Source organism: Penaeus vannamei, chromosome 39 (assembly GCF_042767895.1).
Source record: "Penaeus vannamei isolate JL-2024 chromosome 39, ASM4276789v1, whole genome shotgun sequence".
Lineage (NCBI taxonomy): Eukaryota > Metazoa > Arthropoda > Malacostraca > Decapoda > Penaeidae > Penaeus > Penaeus vannamei.
Window position 1 is genome coordinate 22,305,041 of NC_091587.1, and position 12,528 is coordinate 22,317,568.

General features: G+C 38.6%; 1 protein-coding gene across 1 annotated transcript in view; it reads left to right on the top strand.

Annotated features, from left to right (window-relative positions):
- LOC113806992 (leukotriene A-4 hydrolase) overlaps positions 1-12,528 on the top strand; it is a 70,569-nt gene that overhangs the window by 3,180 nt on the left and 54,861 nt on the right. The window contains exons 2-5 of the mRNA XM_070116983.1: positions 5,343-5,458; positions 5,706-5,845; positions 5,996-6,140; positions 8,904-9,022. Coding sequence (XP_069973084.1) covers positions 5,343-5,458; positions 5,706-5,845; positions 5,996-6,140; positions 8,904-9,022 — 520 coding nt within the window. The remainder of the gene's footprint in view (positions 1-5,342; positions 5,459-5,705; positions 5,846-5,995; positions 6,141-8,903; positions 9,023-12,528) is intronic.

Consider the following 12,528-nt stretch of genomic DNA (forward strand, 5'->3'; position numbering starts at 1 on the left):
TTTACTTTCTTAATGAGTTTTCATATTCTCCTTTTTTAGTAGCATTTCATATTTTTTACTAAAAATCCATGTCCTCTAGATTAACCTAAATTTCCATTCATAGGGCTTGGATGATCCATTTAAAGCCTTGGGTTGAATTTGATATCAGCCGCATGTTAAATGAAAATGTTATGAATGTAATTTTAGTACATTTTAATTTATCACTTATATGGTGTACCATTTGTAATTATAGTACTTCCATGATTTTTTGAAAAGGATAGCAAACATTTTCCACACTGATGATAAACTTCCTGATTGTGTTGTTAATATATGTCCCACATTGTCTAAGTATTTCCTCTACTGGAACTAATACAGCAGTCACACATGTCTTCACAATACAAAAACTGGCTCAGAACAGTAAGCAGCTTGAAACTATCCTTCCTCACTATTGGGTAGTTTTCATTATTGAACGTCTGTTAAGGAATCAAATATACAGGAATGGTTTTCCTCTTATTAATGGCTCATTTCCAAATAGTGATTCATTAGAGTAAACAACAAAACATTAGGTTATTTATTACCAGTGAAGGAAGAAAGTTGAAGAAATTGCAGCAAATATCATATTTGTATCAAGTAACCTTTAATCCCTACTGTCTGGGTGATGTGACCATCAGATTATGAAAAAATTTGGCTAGAGGATAAAAGGTGTGAACATGCTTTCATGGAAAAATTTGTCTGAGGGCTGAGGTGACAGGAACACACCAACATGAACATTTTGGCAGAAGGCTAGAGTAACTGGTATGACTTGCCATGAATTCACAAAACTCTTGGAGGGTGATAAGACTCTGTGGGTATTTTGTAAGGGGCTCCTGTATTATTTTTATCAGTAAATAAGTGTGGACTGTACCATCCATGAGTCATGGCTGAAAAAGTGCCAGCTCCAGGGAGGACATTATTTCAGTGCTCGGGATCCTAATCCTATGTACCGTTAGTGCAGGTTGTATCACAGAAAATTGAATATTAGAAAAAAAATGAGAATTACACAGATGACCAGATATTAGTTATTATTATTACTACTATTATTTACAAGCTGAGTTATTAATTACCTAAAGAGGTGATATTGAGTGTGTGCAAGGAAAACAGTCTTTTACCATCAGGATACAGCATACAAACATTGAAAAATGACAAAAAAGTAAAAAAGCTTATGCAGAAAGAAACAGCGACTGTCAAGGGGAGGCAAGGCGTCATAAGTGTTCATGTGTATCCGGCCTTCAAGCCACATGCCTGTGAGAGTGACTACTCAAGTAAGCCTATTGCCTGCCTAACCTCATTCCTTCCTTAAGGGGAACATCCGTAAGAATTGGGAGTTTGTGGAGTCTGGGGGGGTTGTGTTTGTAAAAAATGAGTTAAACCCATTTTCACACTCGTATAGGAATGTAGAATTTCTCACCTGAATATAAACCTCCATAAAGAAAAACTCAGCTGTGACAGGTTCAGTGAATCTTAGGCAGTCATTCTTGGTGTCATCGGAGGGGTTAGGAGACAGAGACTGAGGCCCAATGTACCTTAGACCTCAGCCCTCTTCTCAACTAATTTTGCTTGGTCTTTTCTTCTCTCCTTTCCCATTTTGTATCTTCTTCATCCCCTTCTTCTATCCCATTCCTTAGGTGTGAGAGCCATGCTGAAAGGATGAAAGGCTGGCTTTGTGTCAGTCATGAACGGCTTTCGGGAGCCATGGGCATATTATTCCCTTGGTTAATTACGAAGCCCTTACCCCTTATGGGGGACCCTGAGGGGTTGACCATTTCTTTTTCCCATTTTATTCAGGTACACAATGGCCAATAGTGAAGATTCTTTATCCTTAATAGGGGCATTAAGACTTGTCCTTTCATCAACTAGCCTATCTAAATTTGATTTTGATGGTTTTCCGACCCCTGTTCCTCCTTTGACCACAGCTCAAACCACGGATCCTAATACCCCCTCTTCGATGCTTACTGACAACTCTATCCATTCCAGAACACCCACCCAGCTTATTACTCAACCCCCAGAAAGCACCTCTTCCTCTCTCCCAACATTCTCCTCTCCATCTCCTACTGCATAGTCCTCTTCAATGTCTACCCCCTCTTCCCCCCAGAACTCTTCAATCTCAACCCCCTATCCCCCCGCCCCAATTCTTTTGAATCAATTCTTTTGATCCAAGGTTACTGTTTGCATTCGCTCTGATCATTCACGCCTTGTCCCAGTTACATCTGAATCCCAAGCTTGTGTACTATCTACCCTAACTGACCTTACTGGCAAACCCATACCTGCTGAACCTCACCTCTCTCATAATACTTGTACAGGAACTGTTTCTATTCCCCCAAATGCTTGTCCTGTCTACAACAAGGACTGGTCAGATAGTAAAAATGGCCTACTTACCTGCCTTGCTGATTATGATGCAGTGGCAGTATAGTGTTACACTATTGCTCCCAGAGGCCAGTGTGGTGACTTCCATAAAGGCGCTGTCACACTAGCACTTTTTCCGACAATTTTTTTACAATTTTCTGAAATTTACTCCATTTTTGAGCGAATTGTCGATTTTTCAGTCAGACGATAATGACCGTTTCCGTCTGAAAACCTCTCCGTCAACTTTTTCAGCCAAGCATAGTCAAATCAAGAGCTAGATTTGAGAATGTTTGTATTTATGTTAAATAAAGTTGTCAAAAAATTGACGGAAAAAGTACTAGTGTGACACGGCCTTAACATATTTTATATAAGCGGCCCTGCCTGTAAGCTCAATTTAAGGTTGCGGTTTTCAGATGCAAATTAGACCTCACTCTACGTGAGGCTAGACAGGAAGCATGATAGCGAGGTTTTTCTCTTTCTACCTATTCCAAAACAGTCCTTTGCTTCTTTGCCATCCCCCATCTCCACAAGATATGACCTTAGATGTCTAGCACATTTTTTTTGTTTCAATTATTAACAATTAACCCTTATTCATGTGTGTAGTTTTATAGTTAATTAGATATAATTTTTATTGAAGGAATAGATAATGAATATCCATTGAAAGAAAGATTCAGAAAATTTCCAGAAATATTCACAATTTTTCCTCAAAAATAAGTTTTTGAGCTTCTGTACCACTATTCTCAAACAGTTTATATCCAGTCTAAGATTTGTTCATATCATTGGAAAGCTAATGAAATTCCTCAGAAATTGACCATGGTCTATTACTCACAATAATCTTGTTTTTGCATTGCATCATATTCCAAAAAATTGGTTTTTCAACTTTTTGTAAGAGTCACTTTACTAAATTTGTCATAACTTAGGAACCAATCTCCATGTCTTCATCTAACAATCAGCATTAGAAGAGAAATGAATGTAGTTTTTCTGGTAATTAGATGATAGAGATTGATTTAAGGAAATTAACAGAAAAATAACTGGAACATCCAATCTTTCCCTCCTCGAAAAAGGAAAAGAAATAATATAACATTCCGTATCACTATTCACAAACATTTTACTGATTAAAATTTTGATGTTATCATTTGACAGCTATTAGAAATGTGCAAAGTGATGTTGGCATTTGTACAAATGTAGATTTTTTTTTGAGAAAACTTTTGTAGCAAATTTTGTAGAAAACGAAGCATCAGTCTGTTTGGATTTTATCAATAGTTAAGCTGATTTTTACTAATAGTAGTACACAAGCGACATGTAGAAAAAATGGCTGAAAAAAGTTTTTTGAGGAGGCTATGGGGGATTTGTATAAATTAGTACCAAAAGGTGCAGAATGGAAAAATACATAATATAGCCAAATTTGAAGAAAATCAGCAATTTTTTTTTTTTATTATTATTATTATCCTCCCCCCCACTCCATTTTGTCCTCCCCATTACCCCGCTACCCTCCCTATTTTTACAGTTTTGAAGTTTATATTGATGGAATGACCTACCCTGTCCATATTGATGCTTTCTGTGCCAATGTCAGAAATGTTGGCGTTACGGCTAACCTGCTAAGCACTGTCTCTCCAATTGCCTGCTACTTTCTCTATGCCCAAGCTTGTTATGACTGTTCAAATTTACAGTCATTTGTGATGGCTCCTATAATGTATTTTATAGGAGCTGCCCTGCCTACAAGCTCAAGTCTGAGGTAGCAATTCTTAGACTCAAAATATGCATCACTTTATTCGAGGCCAGACCCCTTTCCTCCTCTACTTGGTCAATATACAGGAAGCCTGTCAACAAGTTTGTTCTCTTGCTTCCTATTCCAACAATGTCTATTGCTTCATCTTCTCCCTTATTCCCAAGATTCCTGCCCCAATAGCTCTTCCCCCCTACCCACTTTACCTATTACATTAGACAATCTAAATGATCCACCCAATCTTCTCCCACTGCACCCTCTCCTACACCCACAACTTTCTCTGCTCCTCGAATAATTGTCTCCTCTTCTCCTCATAAAACCTTTTTCTCAGAACTCTTTGCCAAACTTCTCTCCAGAAACTCTTGAGGACATCTGTATCTTCCTAACCTAAATAATAACCCAAGAGAATGCTACTCTCTCCCAACCTCCCTCCAATCACCATTCCTTCTACATTCAAAGTAATTGCCAATATCCATCCTCCCCCTCCTCAAGTTCCCCCTACCCCTCTCCCTCCCACTCTCTCCAGATCCTTCCCCTCCTGACTTTCTTCCTGATACTTCACCTCATTCCTCTGTTCCCATCTCATTCCTAGGATTCTTCTCAGACATTTCTACCTGCTAATTGCTTAGTAATAGCTCTTGCAGCGTTCCTCGTACAACATTCATCTTCCTTCCTCAGACGCATAGATAGTATCCATTTGATCTAATCACCCTTCAACCCTTAACCCCTTTCCTCCTTTATTAAATTACACTTTACTCCAATTGCTTCCCCACTTGACCTTTTTCACTTCTTTACTATCCTATAGTGCGTTACAACCATTGACATCTAACACATGTCCTAACCTTTAACTCACTTTACCCTTTTTGCTACAATGCTTTAACATATGACCTTTAATGTCTAGCATATTTATTCATTTTAACCATTAATCATTAACCATTATATTACTGATAGTAATGTCAATAGCATTATGATGATTATAATATCTATAATGACATCTGCATCAATATTGATAACATTATATTTTAAAATTAAAAAACAAAATCTCAAGAAAAGGCGAAATCAGTGAGGTCACAAGGTCTACTAATTGACTCCTTGATGGTTGAGCATTTTTGAAGTCATTTATGTGTAGGGTCATTTCACAAAAAACAACAGTGAACACTTTATTTGCCAGGCAAGATTGGGCTGAAATTTTGAATTTCAAAGAATTTGATAGTAGTGATTTCAGAGTAATGAAGTTCTTCTTTGCCTCTTCCAGAACAGGTTGTGGTGGTATCAATAGACCTGAAATGGGATGTAGACTTCTCCAGCAAAGTCATCTCAGGCTTTGCCACTTTGACAGTGGAACGGAAGCAGGACGAAGCTCAGCACCTTGTAAGTCTAGGACCAATACTTATATATGTATGAACACTAATGGTGCATGTATAGACAGTAAAGTGAAGCAGAATTATTTTACTAAAAAAATTTACTGTTGCCTTCATTATTTTTTAGTTGAAGGAAAAATACTGGAATGATACATTGACAGTTATGAAATCTTATATTTCACACTGTTTTCTTGTATCTGTTTAACTTTTTTTTCTTAATCCTCTTAAATAGTGATGAAATTACTCTTCATTGTCAGATTCTGGATGCTCGTGATTTGAGCATAAAAGCAGTGAGGGATGAGGAGACAGGTCAGGTCCTGCAGTACACACTTGGTGACTCTCACCCGAACTTTGGATCCGAATTCAAGATCAACCTACCATCAGACACCAAGAAAAAGTATGATTTAGGGCATAATTATTTTGTCATTTCTTGTTTACAGCTGTGGAATATCTTGAATATGAATATGTGAAAGTTATTAGGAAGAAATGCATTGGTATAATGTAGTAATATCAATTGGTTAACCATAGGGATTTTTTGATACTTCAGGTACAAGGTGCAGATTGAGTATGAAGTGTCCCCCAAAAGCTCTGCACTTCAGTGGTTAGATCCAGAACAAACAGCAGGGAAAAAACATCCATATCTCTTCTCACAGTGCCAGGCCATACACTGCAGGTCTTTGGTGCCATGTCAGGTAAGATGAGATATTATGGACCACATTTACCAATTTATTATACAAACACCTGGCACCTATTGTGACAATGGAATTAAAGTAGTATAAGTTAAGAATTTCTCTTAACCCATTTACACCACTTGGTGGGAAGTGGTTAATATAAACCACATGTAGCCACAAATTCCATTCCCTTCTACCAATTATACCCCCTTTTCAGTACACAAGCATGTTCTGGTATTGTTACCAGCTCTTTATGTAATTGAATTCACAAAGTATTAAATTAGAAATGCCATAATGGATAACATCAGATAGTAAAATTGCTCTTGTCAAAAGATGAAGGTTTTATGCTTTTTGTGGCAGGTCAGCTACTAGACCAAGAACAACTCATTGCCTATGTGTGGCATATATGTCTTGCTATGCTGAGAATGGCAGGACATATGTCATGCCATTATCATCTTAGTCCAGTCATAGTTTATAGCTCTTCTACCATATGGACAATTCATACAGGACTTGATGTATATGAAAACAATCATACCTATTTTCCACACATGGTATACACCATCCTGTTTATATGTACTTTAGAGTTAGTAAGGCTTTCCAGGATTTTCACCAGCACTGGGGCATTGGTTAACATTATTAATTACCTGAACAACTTTACTTACTTTAATACAGAAAGTTTATTACAAGCAAAAACAGTTCCTGGAAGAGACAAAGGACTTTTTAAAAATTCAGGCATTTTGTACCATTTGCATTGAGCTGGCAGTGAGGACTATAACATACGTGATACTGTAGGCCAAGTGTCAGATGTGGCATCAAGGCATCTTTATAAACCTGAAGGAATTTGTAATCCCCCCCCCCCAAAAAAAAAGAAAAAAAAAATATATACATATATATATATATATATATATATATATATATATATATATATATATATATTTTTTTTTTTTCTTCTTTCTTTCTTTTTTTTTTTTTTTTCTTTTTCCTTCTATTTACCAGTATGTTCAGATTTTACACTAAATATAAAGATGATAATAGGGTTCTGAAGACATATGGGATAAGTCCCATAGGTACCCTTTTCTCATAGGCCAGCAAAAATGGCAGTAGGAATGTTCATATTTTAATTTTGATAATGATGCTTAGATTTTCTTGAGAGTAATTTGCCTCCCTTTCATTTCTATATTTATATTAAGAAATCTAACCAAAATATTCAGATAAGTTTTTCTAAAGTGATAATATCAAACTCACTTGGAATTATATTCCAGAAAAACACTTTTAGGAGCCTCAATATTTTTAAATGGAAAGAAAATTGAATCCAGTTTTTAAAAATGGTTAACCCCTTGGACCTGGATGACGTGGTAACGCCATGGAAAATTTTGGCAACTGCCTGGGTGACGTGAGGATGCCGTCAACCGGGCAAATGGACTGCAGCTCGAGTGACGTGAATAAACCGTCGAGAGCGAAAGCCAGGGTGATGGAAAAGACTCGCCATGAGTGTACAAATCTCTTGTAGTGTGATTTGACTCATTTGGTGCTTAGAAGGAGCTTTAGCATTATTCCCATCGATAAACGAATGTGGAATGTAATGTGTGTAAGGAGTGACTGGAAGAGTGCCGGCTCCAGGGAGGTCGCCATTTCCATACTGTGAATTGTATTCCTCACCACTGTGACTGAAAATTACAAAAAGAAAAGAAGAGATATATGACACAAATAACCAAATGTTCCTTCTTCTTTTTTTCTTACACTGAGCTGTTTACTACAGAACAAGATGATATGGAGTCTGTGCAAGGAAAATAAGTAATTACCATCAGGATAAAGCAAATCAAAAGACAGATATGGACATTGGAAAATGACGATAAAACTAAAAAAGTTTACACAAAATAACTATTCAAAGGGGAGGTACAGAGTCTTGTCATCGCACATGGAAGTTCGTGCGCACCCAGCTTACGCACTGCACTCCTGGGATGCTGGCAACTTATGTAACCCATTGCCCAGGGTTTTCAGCTCTGTTATTTCCGTCATGCAACCGGATTGAAGGGGTTAAGTTGAATTAATATAAGACTAAACTATTACTATTAATGAGTTATTGTGCAGATGGAAATCCTGAAAGGAGTTTATTCCTATCAAATAAGAAGGTCCAGAATCCAGGGCATGTAAATGTAAAATTTAATGTATTTTCTTCTTCCATCATGCCATGCACAATAACAAAATTATGAGAATTGCACAGTTAGTTTCAGTCAAATATAAACATTATTATATATTTATTTAGAAAAGATGAAGCACCACAATAGTTAATATTGAAGTGCATGGTCATAATACACTAGCTTTATTAGGGGTGGGTGTCCATGGACTCAGTGGCTAGGCCTAAGCTATGTAATGCACCCCACTTATTGGAAGTCATGATAAATATATATGACATAGGCCATTATGTCATGACAGCTAGGGCCTTCCCTGTCTCTGAAGGGTTAAAAAAGAGAGAGAAATAAAATGGTAATGATTATGTTATGATAGGCAACCTTCATAACAGACTAGAACTTTTACTAAAGTACTGCATCATATATTTTATATTCATTTTGAAATGAATGAAAATGGAACAGTTTTTATAGTGAATATCTTTAAAAAATTCTAAGTGAGGCAAAGCTGTATTTCAGGATCCTAACAGCATATCTGACTTTATGTTGTGTACTTGGACAGCTTTCCTTTTGATGTATCTTATTGTGGAATAGATATTTATATTATTATTTATTTTCCTCATTTTCACTTTATTTTATTTCTTTTTTATTTCAGGATACACCAGCAGTAAAGGCAACATACACAGCAGAAGTGAAAGCCCCAAGCGAATTGGTGGTCCTTATGAGTGCGCTACGAGATGGCCACAAGGAGGAAGGAAATGGGACTGTTTTCAGGTAGTCATTAGTTGTCTTTGAATAAGCAGTTTGTCAAGTTTGATACTTAGTAGAATTAAAGCAGTAACTAGGTTGCAGAGAGTAGTAAAACGGATAGGCTTTGTGGAAAAAGAAGAGACAGAATGCAGTTGTAAAATGGGTAGCACTAACAGAAATTATAAACAAAGATTGTTATCTCTTCTTTCTAGTTTGCACTAAAGTTTTGTTGAGATATGTGAAATGAGGGAGAATTTTTCAGTTGATGAGCGAGGTCTAAGGTCAATGAGAAGACTGTATCAGATGTTAAAATGGTTTATAAGATTAAGAAAAGTGACTCGAGTATTAGAGCATTAAGAGAGGAGTGAGACAGGGATGTCTGATATTACCAAATTGATTTTTATATAAAGTGTGATTCAAATACCATTGTGAAGTACTTAGAACAGGAGATCACAATTTTTAGTTGGTAAAGTACACTGCTGATACAGTTCAGGGAACCAGGAGAAATGATTTTATTTATAAAGTTATTCATTTAGGAATTGACACTGAATATGAAATAGAAATCAAAGGATGGAATATTAACCCATTGGATCCGGTTGTGTCAAGGAAAACACAGTGTTGATAATATGGGCATTGGATTACGTAACTAGCCAACATCCCAGGTGTGCGGTGCATAGACCGGGCGTGCATGAACACCCATGAGCAGTGACAAGACTCTATGTCTTCCCTTTGCAAAGTTATTTACTGTAAACTTTTTAGCCTTTTGGCCATTTTCCAATGTCCATATTTGTCTTTTGATTTGCTTTATCCAGATAGTAATAGCTTATTGTCCTAGCACAGATTGTATATCATCTCACTATGTAGTAAATAACTCAGTGCAAGAGAAAAAGGATGGAACATTTGGTTATTTGTGTCACATATCTAATTTTTTCACAATTCTCAGTTTTCCCTAATACAACCTGCACCACCAGTCACAGCAGCCAGGAATACTGTGGACAGCTTGGAAATGGCGTCCTCCCTGGAGCCGGTGCTCTTCCAGTCACTGCTTACATACATTACATTCCACATTCATTTATCAATGGGAATAATGCTAAAGCCCCCTTCTAACTGCCAAATGAGTCAAATCATATTCCATGAGGTTTGTGCACTCGTGGGAAGTCTTTTCAGTCACCCTGGCCTTTGCTCATGACTGCAAGTTCGCATCTCTCGGCCCACAACCATTTTCCCCGATGACGGCATGTTCACATCACCTGGCCCATAACATCATCTGGATTGTAGTGATTAAGATATTGTTAAGATATTATTAAGAGGAATACCAACAAGGATTATTGGACTAATAGCAAGCCTGTATACTGGTACTGAAAGTGCTGTAAAGTGTGGTGGGGGCCTGTCGAGCTTCTTTCCTGTTAGTTCAGGAGTGAGGCAAGGCTGTGTCCTTGCACCAACTCTTTTCAACACTTGCATGGACTGGATACTGGGCAGAGCTACTGTTCAAAGTCATTGTGGGGCAACGCTGGGCAATATCAAGGTTACAGACCTTGACTTTGCTGATGACGTTGACATTCTATCTGAGTCTTTGGAAACCCTAGTGGCGGCTCTCGATGCATTTAGCAATGAAGCAAAGCCCCTGGGTCTAGAGGTCTCCTGGACCAAGACCAAGGTCCAGGAATTTGGGGACTTGATAGGAGAACCTGTTCAGTCGGTACGTGCTTGCGGCGAGGACATTGAAGTCACAGAGAGCTTTACATACCTTGGTAGTGTAGTTCATAACTCTGGGCTGTCAGACCATGAAGTCAGCAGATGGATTGGCCTGGCAGCAGGGGTCATGAACTCTCTCAACAAGAGTATTTGGAGATGTCGGTACCTGTGCAGAAGGACCAAGCTTCGGGTTTTCAAGGCCCTGATAATGCCAGTTTTGCTATACGGTAGCGAAACCTGGACATTGTCCTGTGCCTTGGAGGCTCGTCTTGAAGCCTTTTGCAATAGGTCCTTGCGCCAGATCATGGGGTACTGTTGGCGGGACCATGTGTCCAACCAATGGTTGCACCGTGAGACTGGCACAAGCCCTGTTATCTGCACAATCCGTGATCGCCAACTCAGGCTATATGGCCACCTGGCTTGCTTTCCTCAGGATGATCTTGCCCATCAGGTCGTCTCTATTCGAGACAACTCTGGGTGGAGGAGGCCTGTGGGACGACCAAGGAAGTCATGGCTTGGGCAGATCGACCAAACCTGCCGTGAAGAACTAGAGATGGGCCGAGTCCCTGCCTGGCGTCTAGCCATGAGGGATCCTCGTAGGTGGAAGCGAAGGGTGGATGCGGCTATGCGCCCCCGTCGGCGTCAGCCCCCATGATGATGATGATGATGAAGATATTGTGGACAGTGAGGGGCTTGTTGATAAACAGAAGTAATAAACTTTAAACCAGAAGAAGAAGGATTTGGTCCAATTTGCTACATGGTTGCAAAGCATAGATATTATCAAAAGCAATGATGGTAATAGAAATCATGGAAATTTTGAAATATGAATATGGACAGATATAGCACTGTAAAAGGTAGCCTTTAACCTATTAACCCATTTATGACGGGTGTCCCATATATGAGACACCCAGAAAAATAAACATCGCCAGGGGTCCGACCAGTGTGGTGTTGGATCAGAGCTTGCGCTCCAAATATGTTGCAGGCCATGGCTGGCTTGCGGGCAGATTCCAGGTCAGCCCCATGTGCTAATTTTGTAGCCACCTGGAAAATATTATTTTCGGCTTCAAAATATGCTGGCGTTAATGGGTTAAGAGCATAGATAAACAATACTTAAATTCATTTGATGTGGATGATATGTATTCCATGTCACAAAAATATTTAGCCGAGAAGCTGAGAGCCTGGGTAATAGGAACTTGTCATGAGATATTGTGTCTTAGTGGTGGGTGACATGTTCATGGAATCACTGTGATCATTTAGGAAGTAGCTCTTGCATTATTTGTACCAGTAAAGGAGGGTACCATCAGTGCGTCATGAATAGAAGAGCACCAACTTTAGGGAGGACTCTCTTTCCAGTAACCCAGTAACCTGTTCTTAGCTTCCTTTACCAGCAGGGTAGAGTTTGTTGTGAAAAATTGAATATTATGAAGTAAGACATAATTTACCAGAGTCTGATCATTGAAAACAGTCTATTCTTGATACATCATAATGTAATAACCACGACTTGCAACCTGCAGCTCAGAATAGCAACACCCAGCTAAATAGCAGCCACCTCATCAGCTCCCCTGTTGATCTCTACTCTATCTTCAACAACCAGCCAAACCTGTGGGAACTCACACCCACAAAATCACTCCCTTAAGAGATACAGACACCAGTTATGTAGTGGATGCTTCTTTCGTCTACTATAATAACAAATGACAAATGAAGATCTTGGAAAATGGTAAAATCCCGATAAGTAGAATAAGAACTAATGGTATAGCAAAGATCCGGCAAGGGGTCTTGATGCTGTGTACGAGAGTTGGTTTGGGCTGGGTCTACAAGACACACACCCAGGA